This window comes from Hyperolius riggenbachi, chromosome 8 (genome assembly GCF_040937935.1).
Source record: "Hyperolius riggenbachi isolate aHypRig1 chromosome 8, aHypRig1.pri, whole genome shotgun sequence".
Lineage (NCBI taxonomy): Eukaryota > Metazoa > Chordata > Amphibia > Anura > Hyperoliidae > Hyperolius > Hyperolius riggenbachi.
Genome location: NC_090653.1, coordinates 191,073,530 through 191,091,383, shown reverse-complemented (window position 1 = coordinate 191,091,383; position 17,854 = coordinate 191,073,530). Strand labels below are relative to the sequence as shown.

At 48.7% G+C, this 17,854-nt stretch overlaps 1 protein-coding gene across 3 annotated transcripts in view; it reads right to left on the bottom strand.

Annotated features, from left to right (window-relative positions):
* SHROOM4 (shroom family member 4) overlaps window positions 1-17,854 on the bottom strand; it is a 517,479-nt gene that overhangs the window by 229,661 nt on the left and 269,964 nt on the right. For all 3 annotated transcript variants that reach the window (XM_068248050.1, XM_068248051.1, XM_068248052.1), the window contains exon 6: window positions 15,765-16,058. In XM_068248050.1, coding sequence (XP_068104151.1) covers window positions 15,765-16,058 — 294 coding nt within the window. The remainder of the gene's footprint in view (window positions 1-15,764; window positions 16,059-17,854) is intronic.

Here is a 17,854-nt window from a genome sequence, read left to right as displayed (position 1 = left end):
CCCTTTTAGGAATTTAAAATCGGCTTACGAGTTCCCTAGCGTTGTAGATAAGAAAATTGAGAAAGAAGTGTTGGCGGGTCGCCTGGCGGGCCCTTTTTCATCTCGCCCATTGGTTAATTTGATTGTGTCCCCACTCGGCGTGGTTCCCAAAAAAGAAACAGGGTCGTTCCGCTTGATACATCACCTGTCTTTTCCTCGTGGGTCATCGGTTAATGACGGCTTATCGGAGGGCGACACGTCCGTGGTGTACACATCGTTCGACGCGGCATTGTGTTGGGTTAGACGTTTGGGACAGGGAGCGCTCTTGGCAAAAACTGATATAGAATCGGCTTTTAGGTTGTTGCCGGTTCATCCTTCCAGTTTCCGTTTGTTGGGATGTTTCTGGAAAGGTGAGTATTTTGTGGACAGATGCTTACCCATGGGGTGCTCCATTTCATGTGCGTTTGTGTTGACGTTCTTCGGTGCATTTAGGATAGGGGAATTGGTGAGTCGTAATAAATCTGGAGTGGGAGGCATTCTCGCGGAACACGTTACGGTTCTGGCAGACACGGTGGTCGTGTACTTACCCCGCTCAAAAACTGACCAGGCGGGTAAGGGCCGAGCCATCACTCTGTTTCAGATCGGCGGGTCGCTATGTCCGCATGCGAACGCGCAATGGATGGTCGCAGCTCGCCCGTCACAGGCGCGGGTTTTCTTTGCACACCTGGATGGTACGTCTATGTCCAGGTTCCAGTTTGTGGCGATATTTCGTAAGTGCCTTGGCCGTCTCGGCCTTCCTTCCACGGAGTTTGCCTCCCATTCTTTCAGGATTGGGGCAGCTACAGAGGCTTCCCATTGGGGTTTGAGTGAGAGGATCATAAAGCAGATCGGGAGATGGGAATCAGCTAGGTACAAGTCTTATGTTAGACCCCATTTAGTTTAGGTGGGGGGTGTTTTGAGGGGTTTTAGGCGATTGCTGTCAGTACCTTTTGTTTTTGTTGCAGGTTCGCAGGTGGTCGTGTGGATCGTGGGGCATTCCTATGTTCGCAGGGGTGCCAGAAGAGCTGATGTGAGGCCGGACGGCCGTCAGCTCGGCTTCCCGAGGGAGCAGGTTCGTATCCGGTGGATAGGCTTCCCTGGAATGGTTTGGACCAGCCTGCTACCGGAACTGCATAGACTGGCGCGTCAGGACAGAGCCCCCGATATCTTAATTTTGCATGTTGGGGGGAATGATTTGGCGGCCAGGTCCACTAGATTAGTGATAAAGGAAATCAAATTTGATTTTTTAAGAATTCGGTCCTTGTTCCCCGAGACCATCGTAGTTTGGTCGGACATAGTGGCACGGGGGTTTTGGAGATTGGCTAATTCGGTACCGAAGGTCAATAAGGCAAGGATAAAGTTAAATAAAGAGGTGGCACGTTTCTTTATTCGGAATAGTAGTTGGCGATTCGGCATTTTGATCTAGAGGATGAAATTGGTTTGTTTCTGCGCAGGGATGGGGTCCATCTCAATGATATTGGGATGGACTTATGGGCTCTGGGCATCGAGGATGGTATCCACAGAGCCCTAAGGTTGGGGGCCTCAAGGGCATAAGGGGTCACGCCCTTTCGTGGTGGAAGGGGAAAAAGGGGCTCCGGAGGTGGGTTTATCGTGAAAGGTGATTTGTCGCGGGACAAATCCGGTGGCCTAATGGCAACTACGGGAGAGATGACTTTGGGGCATGCAGCTGTCCCTGAGCCGAGCTGCGCGGCTGGGGGCCGGTACAAGGCTGCATGTCACACGTGTGTGTTTTTGACGTGGAGAAGTTCGTACCTCCTGACCCCTTTACCCCAGCTCTTTGTTTATGTTGTTGAGTTATTATTATGGCTTTGGAATATTGTTAACTGGAAAATAAAGAAGGGGCTGCTATGGCCTTAATTAATCCAATGCCTAGAAGTCCGTGTGCCTTATTTATTAGACTTAAGATGGGGAGTTTAAATGGGGGTTGGGGCGGATGGTAGTTAAGGGGAGGTAGGCTCTACCATTATCAAGATAGGGCCTGGAGCCGCAGGGAAACGTAGTGCGGAGGGCCCGGGCATGATGGGGTAGCCGTCTTCCCGGTTAGTGGGTTAGGTAGGCAGGGGGTTAATGCAGGGGCAGGAAGTTAATGTAGGGCAAGGCGGGTGGTTGGTCTGGGGAGGAGTGCGGATTCCGGATAGGAGGCGGGAACAAGGGGGCGGGCACATCCGGTCACTGCAGCGTGATGGAAGAAGCTCCCTCCCTCCCTCCCTCCCTTATTTTTGTTTTATGTAGGTATGTCTTTGTTTGTCATTGCAGCCGGAAGGGGAAAAAGGGGCTCCGGAGGTGGGTTTATCGTGAAAGGTGATTTGTCGCGGGACAAATCCGGTGGCCTAATGGCAACTACGGGAGAGATGACTTTGGGGCATGCAGCTGTCCCTGAGCCGAGCTGCGCGGCTGGGGGCCGGTACAAGGCTGCATGTCACACGTGTGTGTTTTTGACGTGGAGAAGTTCGTACCTCCGGACCCCTTTACCCTAGCTCTTTGTTTATGTTGTTGAGTTATTATTATGGCTTTGGAATATTGTTAACTGGAAAATAAAGAAGGGGCTGCTATGGCCTTAATTAATCCAATGCCTAGTAGTCCGTGTGCCTTATTTATTAGACTTAAGATGGGGAGTTTAAATGGGGGTTGGGGCGGATGGTAGTTAAGGGGAGGTAGGCTCTACCATTATCATGTTCATGCCCCGCACATTCCAGGATATGATTGACAGATTTTGGTCATCAGGTGCCATGGCTATAAAGCAGAAATGCATGCAAGATGGTGTTCCTGTTGCAGAAATTCAAAAGCTTCAGGATAACTGGATGCGGTGGGCCCTCTCCACAGTAAAGGAGACCGAAAAGGCAGCCTACAGAAGGACCTTCTTAATAAGACCCTCGGTCAACTCTGTAGGTGATCTACCCTCCTCGCCCTCTGCTCTGGTAAGCCTATTATGCAGACATTGCAGCGGCGGTTCAGATTCTCAGCGTCTTCCACCTGTGCTTCCAGCTTGGCCAGTCCAGATAGGGCCTGGAGCCATAGGGAAACGAAGTGCGGAGGGCCCGGGCATGATGGGGTAGCCGTCTCCCCTGTTAGTGGGTGGTTAGGTAGGCAGGGGGTTAATGTGGGGGTAAGGCGGGTGGTTGGTCCGAGGAGGAGCGCGGATTTCTGGTAGGAAGCGGAAGTAAGGGGGGCGGGCACATCCGGTCACTGCAGCGCGATGGAAGAAGCTGCTTGCCGGTTGCCCGCTTGTGCCCCGGAGACTATGGAGGACTTGGAGCGTCTCGTGGCCATGATCCGGGAGGAAGCGGAGTCGAGGGGCCCGACCTGGGTCCATGTACAGTTGGCAGCCATGGGAGAGGGTGCATCAGCGGAGGCGGGGACGGCCAGCGAGCCAGCTGCGGCACCCAGCGCTCCGCCCGCACAGGCAGGTGGAAGAAGGAAGTCCAGGCCTCTGGAGCGTCTCAGCCCGGAGCCTCAAGCCAGAGCCAGGCGCCGCTCAGGGAGCCCCCCTCGGGACCCTTCGCCTCCCCCCGCGAAGCGCACCTCAAAATCCCGGGGGTCTGGTGGGAGGAATCCCGCCCAGCAGCAGCGCGAGTCGGCAGGAGAAGGGACATCCGGCACAGCCAGTTCCTCCCAGGGGCAGTCGGCCAGAGGTGATGCGTCCCTTAGTCCCCGCGCGGTGCGGCAGACTAAGCGGGCCCAGCAAAAGGCCCCCACGCAGGCGGTGTCCCAGCAGGCTCATGGTGGGAGCAGGAGCTACACTGGAAAGTGCAAGACAGGAGGTTGCTCCAAGAAGGGCAAGAGCAGGGATTCCCAGAGACAGCAGGCCCAACACGATCAGCACAGCAGAGGCCCACCAGCCAGGGACGGCTCTGCTTCTGAAGAGGATTCGGCAGCAGAGGACGATGGCAATGCAGCGAGTGAATCCGGAGTGACGGCTGGCAGCCACGTGCGTCCGGAACAGCCAGGTGAGGCCGGTTTAGCAGCAGTCAATGCTTTAGCCACATTACTTTTGGGGATTTGTGGGGGAAGACAAGGGGGGGACGGTAACCTAACAGCAGCAGCAGGGCCGCAGTCAGGGCAGGCGCAGCCTTCACCTTCTGGGGTGGCAGCGGCGAGTTTGTTGCCTCTGGGTTCCCCCATGTCACCGATAGGTGCGTGGGCTCCTTCAGCGCCCGCAGTGGTTACACACTCGGGGTCCTTGGGAGTGTTGCCGCCTCCGCTGGTAGGTCCAGCTACTCAAGGGGTAGTTCTAGTGGCGTCGCCGGTTGTGCAGGTCGCCAGTGGGGTCCAGTCAGAGGTGGCAGTGCAAACAGACACTACCGTGGGTGAGTCCTCATCAATTCATGGGGCAGGTCAGGTGTGTTTGGCAGATGCGTCGCACGCTGAGCTTTACGTTTGCTTCAATGGCCTTTTGGGTTCCCATTTGAAGCAGGAGGTAAAAGAACGGATTTGGAAGGGCGAATATATTGAGATATTTTCGCTCCTCTTCTGGAAAAGTTTAACTTGGATAAAGGCAAGCCCGACGAGAAGAAGAGGGAGGAGGAGAGGGGGTACAGATTAATTCCCCGTACTTTCCAGAACTGGTTCCAGGCTTTCTCAATCCTGGCAAGCGTGATCGGGGAAAAACAGCCCGAGCATTGTTCGGCGCTGTTTGGATACATGAATTTGATCGGGGAGGCTTATCGGTCGTATGGAAGTAATGCATGGCTGCGGTACGATGAGCAGTTCCGGCAGACAAAGGCGGTGCGACCCGCGGTTAGATGGGATCACAAGGACATCACATTGTGGATGCGGTTGATGATCCAGTCTCGGTCTCCTCAGTCCTTTTCCGCGGTTGCCGGCGGGCCGGCCCCCGCTGGCCAGCTGGCCACCCGGGGAAAGGGTGTTTGTTGGCAGTTCAATGACGGATCCTGTCGTTTCGGTCAGTCCTGCCGTTTCAAACATGAGTGCTCCAATTGAGGAGGCTCCCATACGGCGTCAAGATGTTACAAGCAGCGAAGGGCGAAGTCTGGGGATTCTACGTGAAAAAGGGACGACGCCGGTGAAGGGGGCAGAGATGGCGGGCTTTCTAAACAAGTATCCTGATCGCTAGGCTGCAGAGTTTTTAAGGGCGGGTTTTGAGGAGTGTTTCCGGATTCCGAGTAGTTGTTCATTGCGGTCGGAACCCCCTTTTAGGAATTTGAAATCTGCTTATGAGTTCCCTAGCGTCGTGGATAAAAAAATTAAGAAAGAGGTGTTGGCGGGTCGCCTGGCGGGCCCTTTTTCATCTCGCCCATTGGTTAATTTAATTGTGTCCCCACTCGGCGTGGTTCCCAAGAAAGAACCAGGGTTGTTTCGCTTGATCCATCACCTGTCTTTTCCTCGTAGGTCGTCGGTTAATGATGGTTTATCGGAGGGCGACACGTCCATGGTGTACACATCGTTCGACACGGCATTGTGTTGGGTTAGGCGTTTGGGACAGGGAGCGCTATTGGCAAAAACTGATATAGAATCGGCTTTTAGGTTGTTGCCGGTCCATCCTTCCAGTTTCCGTTTGTTGGGATGTTTCTGGAAAGGTGAGTATTTTGTGGACAGATGCTTACCCATGGGGTGCTCCATTTCTTGTGCGTTTTTTGAGAGTTTTAGTACATTTTTGGAGTGGGTAGTGAAGGACATGTCGAGCGTTCAGTCGGTTATACACTACCTCGACGATTTTTTGTTCATGGGTGCAGCGGACTCTCCAGACTGTGCTTATGCGTTGGCTACCATGCGGCATGTCTGTGAGCGTTTTTGGGTTCCACTCGCCGAGGAGAAGACAGAGGGTCCCGTTACTTCGTTAAAATTTCTGGGCATTACCATAGACACTGTTGCTATGGAGTGTAGCTTGCCAGTCGATAAGTTTAGGGACCTCAAGCGATCTGTTTTGGAGGCAATCAGGTGCAAGAAAATGGCATTGAGGGAGGTGCAATCTATGCTGAGTAAGTTAAACTTCGCCTGCAGGATCATGCCCATGGGGCGTATATTCTGCAGGCGTCTGGCAATGGCAACCGCTGGGATATCCGCGCCACATCACCGCCTTCGGCTAACAGCGGATATCAAAGCCGACCTTCAAGTGTGGCTGACCTTCCTGGCGGATTTCAATTGCAGATCCCTTTGGATGAAAGACACGGTAAGTAATGCGGAGTTAGAGTTGTTTACGGACGCGTCGGGCTCTCAGGGTTTTGGTGCCTTTTTGGCGGGGCAATGGTGCGTGGTCCCCTGGGATAGATCCTGGGTGGAGGCTGGTTTTACTTCCAATTTGGTGCTGTTAGAATTATGCCCCATTGTAGTGGCGATTCAGATTTGGGGGCACCAGTTGGCTAACAGACGGGTCAGGATCAATTGTGATAACATGGGGGTGGTCGGGGCGATCAACAACTGTTCGGCGTCTTCTCCTCCAGTGATTAGTCTCATGCGTCAGCTGGTGTTGGATTGTTTGCGTTTTAACATTTATTTGTTTGCTGTGCATTTACCTGGGGTCGACAATGTTATTGCTGATGCACTTTCTCAATTCCAGTGGGACAGATTCCGGGCTGCGGCTCCCACAGCGGAAGAACGTAGGGTACCTTGCCCATCCACGGTGTGGAGGATTCCTTTCGGGCGGTGTCCCGTATGATCGGGCGATCCTTGTCAGAGTCATCGACGGCAGCGTACACGGTGGTGTGGAGCGCGTGGGACGCTTTGATGACACAAGTAGGAGGTTGTGCTTCGGACGAGGAACGGCTGTGTCTGTTGTTGTATTTTCTGGGGACGAATTTTGTGGACGGCATTGCGGCATCAGCGGTGGCTAAAAAGTTGTCAGCTCTGGCCTTTTGGTTTAAGGTTAGGGGGCTCGTGGATGTTACGAAAGATTTTCGTGTAAGGCAGGTGCTAAAAGGTTATCGGGTGGGGGTGGTTCGCAGGGAATCTCGGCGCCCAGTTACGTTTGATTTACTGGGCAGGGTAGAGGTGCTGCCGGGTCTATGTTCTTCAAGCTACGAGTGTGGCCTTTTTCAGGCCGCATTTGTGTTGGCGTTTTTTGGGGCATTTAGGATAGGGGAGTTAATGAGTCGTAATAAATACGGAGTGGGAGACATTCTTGCGGAACACGTTACCGTTCTTGCGGACACGGTGGTCGTTTATTTACCTTGTTCAAAAACTGACCAGTCGGTTAAGGGCCGAGCCATCACTCTGTTTCAGATTGGTGGGTCGTTATGTCCACAGCGGAAGTAAGGGGGTCGGGCACATCCAGTCACTGCAGCGCGATGGAAGAAGCTCCCTCCCTCCCTTATTTTGTTTTGTGTGGGTATGTCTTTGTTCGTCATTGCAGCCGGAGGGGTAAAAAGGGGGCTCCGGAGGTCGGTTTATCGTGAAAGGTGATTTGTCGCGGGACAAATCCGGTGGCATAATGGCAACTATGGGAGAGATGACTTTGGGGCATGCAGCTGTCCCTGAGCCGAGCTGCGCAGCTGGGGGCCGGTACAAGGCTGCATGTCACACGTGTGTTTTGACTTCGAGAAGTTGGTACCTCCGGACCCCTTTACCCCAGCTCTTTGTTATTATGGTTTGGAATATTGTTAATTGGAAAATAAAGAAGGGGTTGCTATGGCCTTAATTAAATCCAATGCCTAGTAGTCCGTCTGCCTTATTTATTAGAGTTAAGATGGGGAGTTAAAGGGGGGTGGGGTGGACTGTGGTTTAAGGGGAGGTAGACTCTACCATTATCATGCATGTTCCCAGTCTGCTGTGAGGCCACATCCTCTACCGACGAAATCCGCTGCTCTTTATTCGTGACCCGCTTGTGGATGCGATCCAGGTCCTGCCGAATCAAGCCCACACCAGCCTGGAGGTGATCGATCTTTGCTGTAAGATGGTCCTGGCAACTCTGAAATGTCAACAGGAGCATCTCATAGCCTGAGGTTTCACTCTCCTTGTCAGCAGCCGCCATTAGTTTGGGCCCCTTGTGTTTAACAGGGGTAGGCAGAGCCACGTGCAAATGAGTCTCTCCATCTGGGAAGCTGAGTTTAGGCTGCCTTCTTGGGTACTCCTGGTCCTAGAAGGCATAACGAGGAGCCTGGGTGCAATCCGAAGCAGTTCCTGACAGATATGTCCCACAATCACACAGCAGGACGACTTCTATCAGGATCAAGCGTGGAGGAGCTCAGCGCTGCACATCCTTTCACTCCGCCATCTTGCCATGCCCTCGCAATCCTGCAAGTTTAATGATTTTAGGCCTTGTAGTTGCCTGAGGAAGCGACAACACGTGTGCTTTTATCTATGTCAGTCTCTACTTCTATGAAACCTATTTGGGCCCATATGGGTCTTACTGCAACATTTTTTTTTTGAACTACAGATTTTATATATGCTGCTTTAGGTTTTAGGTTTGTTCAATGAACTGTATATATATATATATGTAGTTATATATAACTGTATATATATTGGTCGTACCAATGGTCTAGCACCATACAAAATAAATGGGATACAGTTGGGAACATCAAACTTGGAGAAGGACTTAGGAGTACTCATCGACAACAAGTTAAATAATCGTACTCAATGCCAAGCCGCTGCAGCTAAAGCGAACAAAATTTTGGGATGCATTAAAAGGGAAATAAAAACTCGAGATGCTAGCATAATATTGCCCCTGTTTAACTCTCTAGTAAGGCCACATCTGGAATATGGAATTCAGTTCTGGGCACCACATTACAAAAAAGATATTGCAGTTTTAGAGCAGGTGCAGAGACGAGCTACAAAATTGATACGTGGGATGGAAGGTCTCGCTTACCAAGAAAGGTTAGATAAACTGGGTTTATTTAGTCTAGAGAAAAGACGCCTTAGAGGAGATCTAATTAACCTGCTGAGCGGTCTGGACGAGCTCAGCTCGTCCAACACCGCCAGAGGCTGCCGCTCAGGCCCTGCTGGGCCGATTTTAATGAAATAAAAAGCAGCACACGCAGCCGGCACTTTGCCAGCCGCGTGTGCTGCCTGATCGCCGCTGCAGCGCGGCGATCCGCCGCGTGCAGCGGCGAAAGAGGGTCCCCCCAGCCGCCCGAGCCCAGCGTAGCCAGAATAAACAGTTCCGGCCAGCGCTAAGGGCTGGATCGGAGGCGGCTGACGTCAGGACGTCGGCTGACGTCCATGACGTCACTCCGCTCGTCGCCATGGCGACGAGGTAAGCGAAACACGGAAGGCCGCTTATTGCGGCCTTCCGTGTTACTTCTGGCCGCCGGAGGCGATCGGAAGAACGCCTCCGGAGCGCCCTCTAGTGGGCTTTCATGCAGCCAACTTTCAGTTGGCTGCATGAAATAGTTTTTTTTTAATTTAAAAAACACCCTCCCGCAGCCACCCTGGCGATTTAATCAGAACGCCAGGGTGGTTAACATGTATAAATACATTAGGGGGCAATATAATAGCTTGGCGGATGAGCTTTTTGTCCCTAGGCCTTCTCAAAGGACTAGAGGACATGAGCTGCGCATGGAGGAAAAACGTTTTAGCCATTTATTTAGGAAAGGGTTCTTTACAGTAAGAGTGGTTAAGATGTGGAATGCATTGCCACAGGAAGTCGTTATGGCAAACTCTATACCTGCATTTAAAGGGGGCTTAGATGCTTTCCTTGCGTTGAAAGACATCCATGGCTACAATTACTAGGTTATGCCTAATGATGTTGATCCAGGGATTTTATCTAATTGCCATCTGGAGTCAGGAAGGAATTTTTCCCATTTGGGGCTAATTGGACCATGCCTGGTGGGGTTTTTTTCGCCTTCCTCTGGATCAACAGGGGTATGTGGGGGACGGGCTGGAGTTGTACTTTGTACTGGTTGAACTCGATGGACGTATGTCTTTTTTCAGCCAAAATAACTATGTAACTATGTAACTATATATATATATATATATATATATATATATATATATATATGTATATATATATATATATATATATATATATATATATATATATATTTGTATATATATATATATATATATATTTGTATGTATATATATATATATATATATATATATATATATATATATTTATATATATACAAATTGTCACATACGCAGTGTTGCTGTTTTAGTATTGTAGTAATGAACTATATGTATTTGATAATTTTAGGCACTTGCATTAGCATGAGGTAACAGTCTTGAACCCACAAAATGTGTTTCCTGTGCTAGATAAAAACCCTGTTATATTTAACTATCGTCATTGCCGTAAGCCACCTCACCCTCTATGTTTTACTGTTTTTAACTTAGTTATCCAAACCTGGGTTCCTTTTTACCATTATTATTTCACAACAGAGTGTACAATAGTTTACCCCATTCTGGAGATAAGCGTGGTGAGTTGGTAGAGTAGATGAGGCAGGATAGGAGAGATAACACAAAGGAAGGTTAGTAGAGGGTCAGAACTGGTAACATGGGGTTTAGAGGATAGCTATGAGCTATCAGGGGGAAATTTGCAGTTTATAAGCATGATTCACAAAGCTTTACATGTTTTAATCTGTTTTCACCTTATCTATGTTACATTTTTAATCCCCCAAAGAGCAAAAAACGATAATATAATTAAGGTACAAAAAGTAATATTGAAATTAAGTAAAGCAGTAACAAATTAGTTTGAGTGATTATTTTGCTTGTAAATGTGCTGAAAGGATATATTTTTTTAACAATTACATTTTATTGAAGACAACTCAACAGTGTACAGTTTACAATCGAATGTAAAGCATAAAAGCAAAACCTGAGCAAATGTGGACATCCAGCAAGTCATACTTAACATGAGATACCAAAAACAAGCTTGAAAAAGGTAAACAAAAGCTAGAGTAAGTTACACTTGGAATCTCTGAGCTGGTTAACTGAAGGTACAGGGCGGATCAAAATAACATCTTGACTTGCTTTCTAAGAGTGGAACAGCGAGGGGAGGCTACGGGTGGTCCACACAAAGGAGAGAATAGAAGAGAGAGAAGGAAGAGAGACCGGTAATCCCATGTCATATGGTCTTCATAATTTGTTTGTATGTGTCCGAGGATTGGAAATCAGACCAGACCGACCAGGTCAGGGTGTATTGCTTTGATCTTTCATGTGATAGTAAGATGAGGTGTTCCATTTGTTCAGTGAGTTTAATTATTTTGAGCCAGGATCTGATTGAGGGCGTGTTGGGTGACTTCCAGTTGAGGGGTATCATTGCTCTAGCAGCATTAAAGGGAAGGTTCAGGGACTGTATAAAAAAAATAAAAATCCACTTACCTGGGGCTTCCTCCAGCCCATGGCAGGCAGGAGGTGCCCTCGGCGCCGCTCCGCAGGCTCCCGGTGGTCTCTGGTGGCGAGCCCGACCTGGCCAGGCCAGCTGCTAGGTCGGGCTTCTTCTGCACTCCAAAGTGCGTGTCACTCGTGCGCGGTGACGTCATTGGACGTCCTCCAGGCTGTACTGCGCAGGCTCAGAACTACTGAGCCTGCGCAGTACAGCCCGGAGGACGTCCAATGACGTCACCGCGCACGAGTGACATGCACTTTGGAGCGCAGAAGAAGCCCGACCTGGCAGCCGGCCTGGCCAGGTCGGGCTCGCCACCGGAGACCACCGGGAGCCTGCGGAGCGGCACCGAGGGCACCTCCTGCCTGCCACGGGCTGGAGGAAGCCCCAGGTAAGTGGATTTGGATTTTTATTTTTTTTATACAGTCCCTGAACCTTCCCTTTAATGAGATGAATCGTTATAGATTTTTTATACAATTTTGTGGGTTCAAATGTGCTATGTAGGAGCATACATGCAGGGTTGAAAGGGATCTTATTACTGGAAATAAGTTCCATCGGTGAGCTGCGGTCCAAAAAGGGACGATTTTAGGACATGCCCAGAATGTATGGAGAATATCCCCCCCATCAGCTCCACATCTCCAACAAGAATCAGGAGTCGCAGGGAAAAATTCCCTCAGACCCCCCCAATTACCCCCTCAGACCACTGTTTGCACCTAATCACCCCCCTTATCACTCATCAATCACCCCCTGTGACTATCTGTCAGCGCTATCCTATAGATTAGGTCCTAAACTGCCCCCTGGGGGCTCCTGATCACCCCCCAAACCCTCAGATCCTCTCCAGACCCCCCCTCCCCCCTGTGTACTGTATACATCTATTCTCCCCTGTAATCACCCACTGATCACCTGTCAATCACCCATCAATCACCCCCTGTCACCACCTGTCACTGCCACCCATCAGATCAGACCCAAACCTGCCCCTTGCGGGCACCTGATCACCTGCCCACACCCTCAGATCGCCCGCATACCCGCCCTCAGATCACCTCCCAAGTGCATTGTTTACATCTGTTTTCCCCTCTAATCACCCACTGATCTCCCATCAATCACCTATCAATCACCCCCTGTCACCACCTGTCACTGCTACCCATCATACCCATCATATCAGATCCTCATCTGTCCCTTGCGGGCACCCCCTGATCACCTCGCCAGTGCATTGCTTGCATCTATTCTCCCCTCTAATCACACCCTGATCACCTACCAATCACCCCGTCACCCCCTGTCACTGCTACTCATCAGATCAGACCCTAATCTGCCCCTTGCGGGCATAAAAATACCCGCCCACACCCTCAGATTGCCCTCAGACCCCCCCCCCCCCCCCCCCCGATCACCTCCCCAGTGCATTATTTACATCTTTTCTCCCCTCTAATCACCCACTGATCACCCATCAGTCACCCCCTGTCACTCCACTGCGTCTCCTCCAGCGGCTGCAGGCAGGGGCGTGCGTTCCAGAGGACGCACGGGACGTACGTGTCAGAGTACGCGTCCAACCTATGTGAGCAGGCGGCAGGCATAACGGAAGTGACGCGACGAGACATACGCGTCAGAGTATGCGTCCGGCCTATGCGAGCAGGTGGCAGGCGTACCGGAAGTGACGCTTAGGGTTGGTATAAAGGTGTTTCCGGTATGCGGCTGCACGTCTGTTATAGCGTGTAATTTGCCGCATATAGGCTATAGTGAGCTTGCTCCTGAACTTTGTTACTGAGTGAAGTGTGTGTTAGATCTCAGAGTCACAGCGTTGCTCTTGGCTGCTAGAACGTCCTCAGCTCCTGGCTGCTGTGACTCAGTCCTGATACCTGTGTTGATACCTGTATTTGACCCAGCTTGTATTTAGACCATTCTCTTGTCTCATCCCCGAACCAGTACCTGATACCTGTATTTGACCCGGCTTGTATTTAGACCATTCTCTTGTATCATCCCCGAACCAGTATCTGATACCTGTATTTGACCCGGCTTGTATTTAGACCATTCTCTTGTCTCATCCCTCTAACCTGTGCCTGATTTCCTGTGTATGACCCGGCTCGGCATTAGACCATCCGCCTGCCCTTCCCCAACTCTGTAGGGCAGGAATTAGTGTGATCCGTGACGTCACGGTCGGCCGACCATCACACATGCACATTTTTCGCAACATTGCACTTCTCGCACGGACACGGTGGTGGGGTGGCTAGTGGGCAGGCACAGCAACCAGTGGGTGGCCCAGGGAGGGGGGTCCCAGGCCTGATGATGTGTGAGGGGCCCCAAAATATGTGATGGTGCCCCTGACGCCAAGGGAATTATGGTTTAACTAGTTAATATTTATTGGAATATTTGATGACCCGATGATAATTTAACCGGAAAGAATACACCCATCATTTCCAGTTGGATAGAGGTTAATCCCTGGGAGTTTTAGACAGAGAAGAGGGATAAATTAAGAGTACACCGGACACTCTGAACACTCTCTCACAATATCAACAACAGGACTCCCAGACTCTCACACACATTTTCCTACCTAAAAGCCTCTTGCTAAGTGCTCTGCCATACAAGCATTGATTGGTAAGCTCCAAAGAGGGGGAGATTGGTGTGACACCATAGGCCAGGCAGGATCCCATATTCCATATTATTGGTAATTATAAATGTTAATTATATTAAAGCCAACTAAGTTATGGGCTTGGATATTTAGTGATTCTATACCTTGTATAGAATATCCTAAACACTAACCTTCTCGGCTTTGCAAACTGGGAACACCTGTGTTTAATTTGGGTTTCTTTGTCCTTAAATTTTTTATGAATGTAAATGTTTTTAAAGTCCAAGCTCCTAACTTAATAGGGAGATAAAGATTCATGAAAGTTCCTCAGAACAGATCAGGTCAAATTCATATTCCTACTTTGTCTGAAAAAAGTAAGCCTGCTTTTATATATTGGCTATCATTCATAAAGCATTTTCGCATGCGGAAATGCTTAAAACAGCTGACTTTACCGAACAATCGGCAAAGTCAGCATTCATAAAGGCTCTTTTCGCATGAAAAAATGACACTACCGAGCAGAGTGATAAATCACCGCCTTGTGCGGTGATTATCGAAACAAATGTAGCAAAATGTTAATTCATGAAGATCACCGCAAACGGTGTGAGGTCGAGAAGTACCGCTCACTCTGATGTGGCGATAACAATGTAAATGAATGGAGACACACAGACCTCCCAGGCAGCTGCAGCAGAGCGGAACACGGAGAAATGTATCAACTCGGCAGCTTCCGTGTCTCCGCAAGCCTACCGCCTGCCTACCGCCAGCCTAGTTCGGGGAATTTCCGCACTGCTACCACACATGGATACATTTTTATGAATGCCCACCCAGAAGTCTAAAATACCGGCAGCGGTGTTTTCCCGCATCGATTCCCCTTACCGACAGCTCCTTTCTGAATGATAGCCATTGTAGTTTTTAGACAAGCTGTACTGCCTCCATATTTTTCCTTTGGCCTCAATTCACGGAGCATTATCAAACGTTTATCAAACACTTTATCAAACGTTTGATAATTTACCTCATGGGTAAAATCTCATTTTGAATTCACTAAGGTGTTATATATTTGTTGAACTTTTTATCGGTAAAATATTCAATACATATATAATACCTTAGTGAATTTAAAATGAGATTTTACCCATGAGGTAAATTATCAAACATTTGATAAAGTGTTTGATAATGCTCCGTGAATTGAGGCCTTTGTCTTCAAGATAGACTTTGCATTATAATCAAGCCTTGCAGTAAGGTAAAATGTATGATATCTTGGTCGTAGTCATTAACATCTGTGGTCAATTTTAATCTGAAGTTGTGTAATCAGCTCATATCAAAAAGTATTTTTTGAATTTTATATGATTCAGAAATTCAATTTGCAATTGTTCTGATATATTCATGTATTTATAATAAATTCATTATTTTTAAATAGTTGTCCTGACTTTTCACTCCTTGTACCACTGTATTGAGAATTCCCGATATTGAACTCAAAGTTGGGCATATGATATAGCAAGCCTCCCCCTTTTATTTTTTTGTGGGAGGTCTTAGCTTTTAATTTTTATATTTCTGGTTACAGTTTATGTGACCGTAATCATAATTAGCTTTGTCTGGTTAAATGTGTTGCTGCACCAGTATGAGTTACAAAAACAGGCAAAAAAAAAATGAATACTGCAATAGACCTCAGAAAAAGTTTTGCAGAAGGCTACATGATGAAGCACAGCAAAACACGCTTAGAAATAAAATGATTAAAATATTAAAATTATAAAAAATATTACTACAAAGAAACCAGTTAACCTCTTATGAAGATTGTGTGATAACCTGATGAGTAATTTGTATTTGAGGCTTCTTTTTTTCCTATGCATCTGTTCTTTGTCACCCTTGGGCTGATTTTGACACTTTTGACTACAGGCAAAATCCTATTAGGTGAAATTACCATATAATGCATGTAAACATATTGAAGAAGATGTTACAAACCGTTCTAGAAGGGAGATTTCAAAATCTCTGTCTGTTGACCAGTCATCTTCGTAGTGTTGGAAATTTCCTTCAAGAATATCTACTAAGGTTGAAGGGGCTTCTCTGTTGTGGATAGATGTTTGATTGATTGTAGATGTTTTTGAGAAGGAGGACATATCCACTGGGTCACCCTCATCAGCATCCACAGATTTCTCCACACTGCCTGCAGTAGATTTCAAGTTACACAAAGGAGGTGTTGTGGACTGAGTACATTTTCCATCTGGAGATGTATTGGTGGGAGTCTTCTGACAATCCCTGTAACAGTAATAAAGCTATTAGTTTAGACATTTCACTTTCTTAACCTCCCTGGCGGTAAGCCCGTGCTGAGCACGGGCTATGCTGCCGGGAGGCACCGCTCAGGCCCCGCTGGGCCGATTTGCATAATTTTTTTTTGCTGCATGCAGCTAGCACTTTGCTAGCTGCGTGCAGTGCCCGATCGCCGCCGCTACCCGCCGATCCGCCGCTATACGCGTCGCCGCAGCCGCCCCCCCCCAGACCCCGTGCGCTGCCTGGCCAATCACTGCCAGGCAGCGCCGTGGGGTGGATCGGAGTCCCCTTTGACGTCACGACGTCGATGACGTCGGTAACGTCATCCCGCCCCGTCGCCATGGCGACGGGGGAAGCCCTCCAGGAGATCCCGTTCTTTGAACGGGATCTCCTGATCTCCGATCACCGGCGGCGATCGGAGGGGCTGGGGGGATGCCGCTGAGCAGCAGCTATCATGTAGCGAGACCTCGTCTCGCTACATGAAAAAAATTTTTTTTTTAAAAAAACGTATTTGCTGCCCCCTGGCGGATTTTGCCAAACCGCCAGGAGGGTTAATGTAATGCTGGGGGGGCATATTGTCTGACCACCCAGCACAATTAAGCTATGAAATGGATAATGGGAGAGGCTACACAGGCTGTCCAGAGCGACTACAGCTCTGGACTTAGGATAATATGCAATGGCAGCGCAGTGCGATGTTGCGCTGCTCCTGCAATAACAAACATAAAGACAGATATAGGACAGACTGGAGTGAGGTAGCCAATAGCAACCGCAGCAATGGCTACCTCGCAAGGACAGGACTAGGAGGGCAGAGGCTGACAGAATGAACGCTTGCTAAACTAGTCACTGACTCAGTGACAGCAAGCGCTCATAAATAGGACAGACTGAAACGAGGTAGCCAATCGTGAACCAATAATGATGGCCTACTTCGCAAAAACAGGACAGAGCTAGCTAAGCACGGGTGATCAGGATAAGCGCAACCTACCGAAACGTGCTGAAAATTGACTAGCTAGACACAGAATACCAACAGTTCGAGTACGTGTATATCAGTGGCACTGATATATCACCGTAGCACGAATAAAAGGAAAATAACAAACGCTGACTAGAATATGTATATATTGGCGATGAACCAATATATATAACATAAGCAAGAAATACTGACTAGAATCAGGAACAATACAGCGAACAAGGCTAGGTAATACAAAATCTCTATACTAGAAGGAGGATGTATATATGTCCCTGTGGGACATATATAACATAGCTACACAGGATAACTGAACTAGAATGTAACAAGACAAGGAATATGTTTCACAGTATCAAAAGACCCAGTCACAGCTTAGACCGAGCTAAAGCTGAAAACTATGATGGGCTGAGCACGCCTGCAGGAAGCAAACCTTTATACTGAAGTCATCCAATGAGAGCAGAGATGCAAATCTCCACACAGGTGAAGGGTTATCAGTCACAAGCAGGCTGGCTTGACTACCATTCCCCAGCTGACAGACTATCACAAGCAATGAATGCAGAACTATGCTAGCAACTGCATGTAAAAGAACCAGAACTGCTTGGCTGCAGTACCTCTGCAGCCAGCAGTACATGCTGCAGAAGCGATCATAATACTTAATATCATATTGAAGGTAGTGCTCCTAAAATGGAAGAGAATCTTAAGCAAACAAATGACTTACATCACACACCTGGAGTGAGAGTAATATGGAAGCTGACATATTTATTTCTTTTTAAACAATGCAAGTTGCCAGCCTTTCATTACTGGTAATCTGCCTCTAGTACTT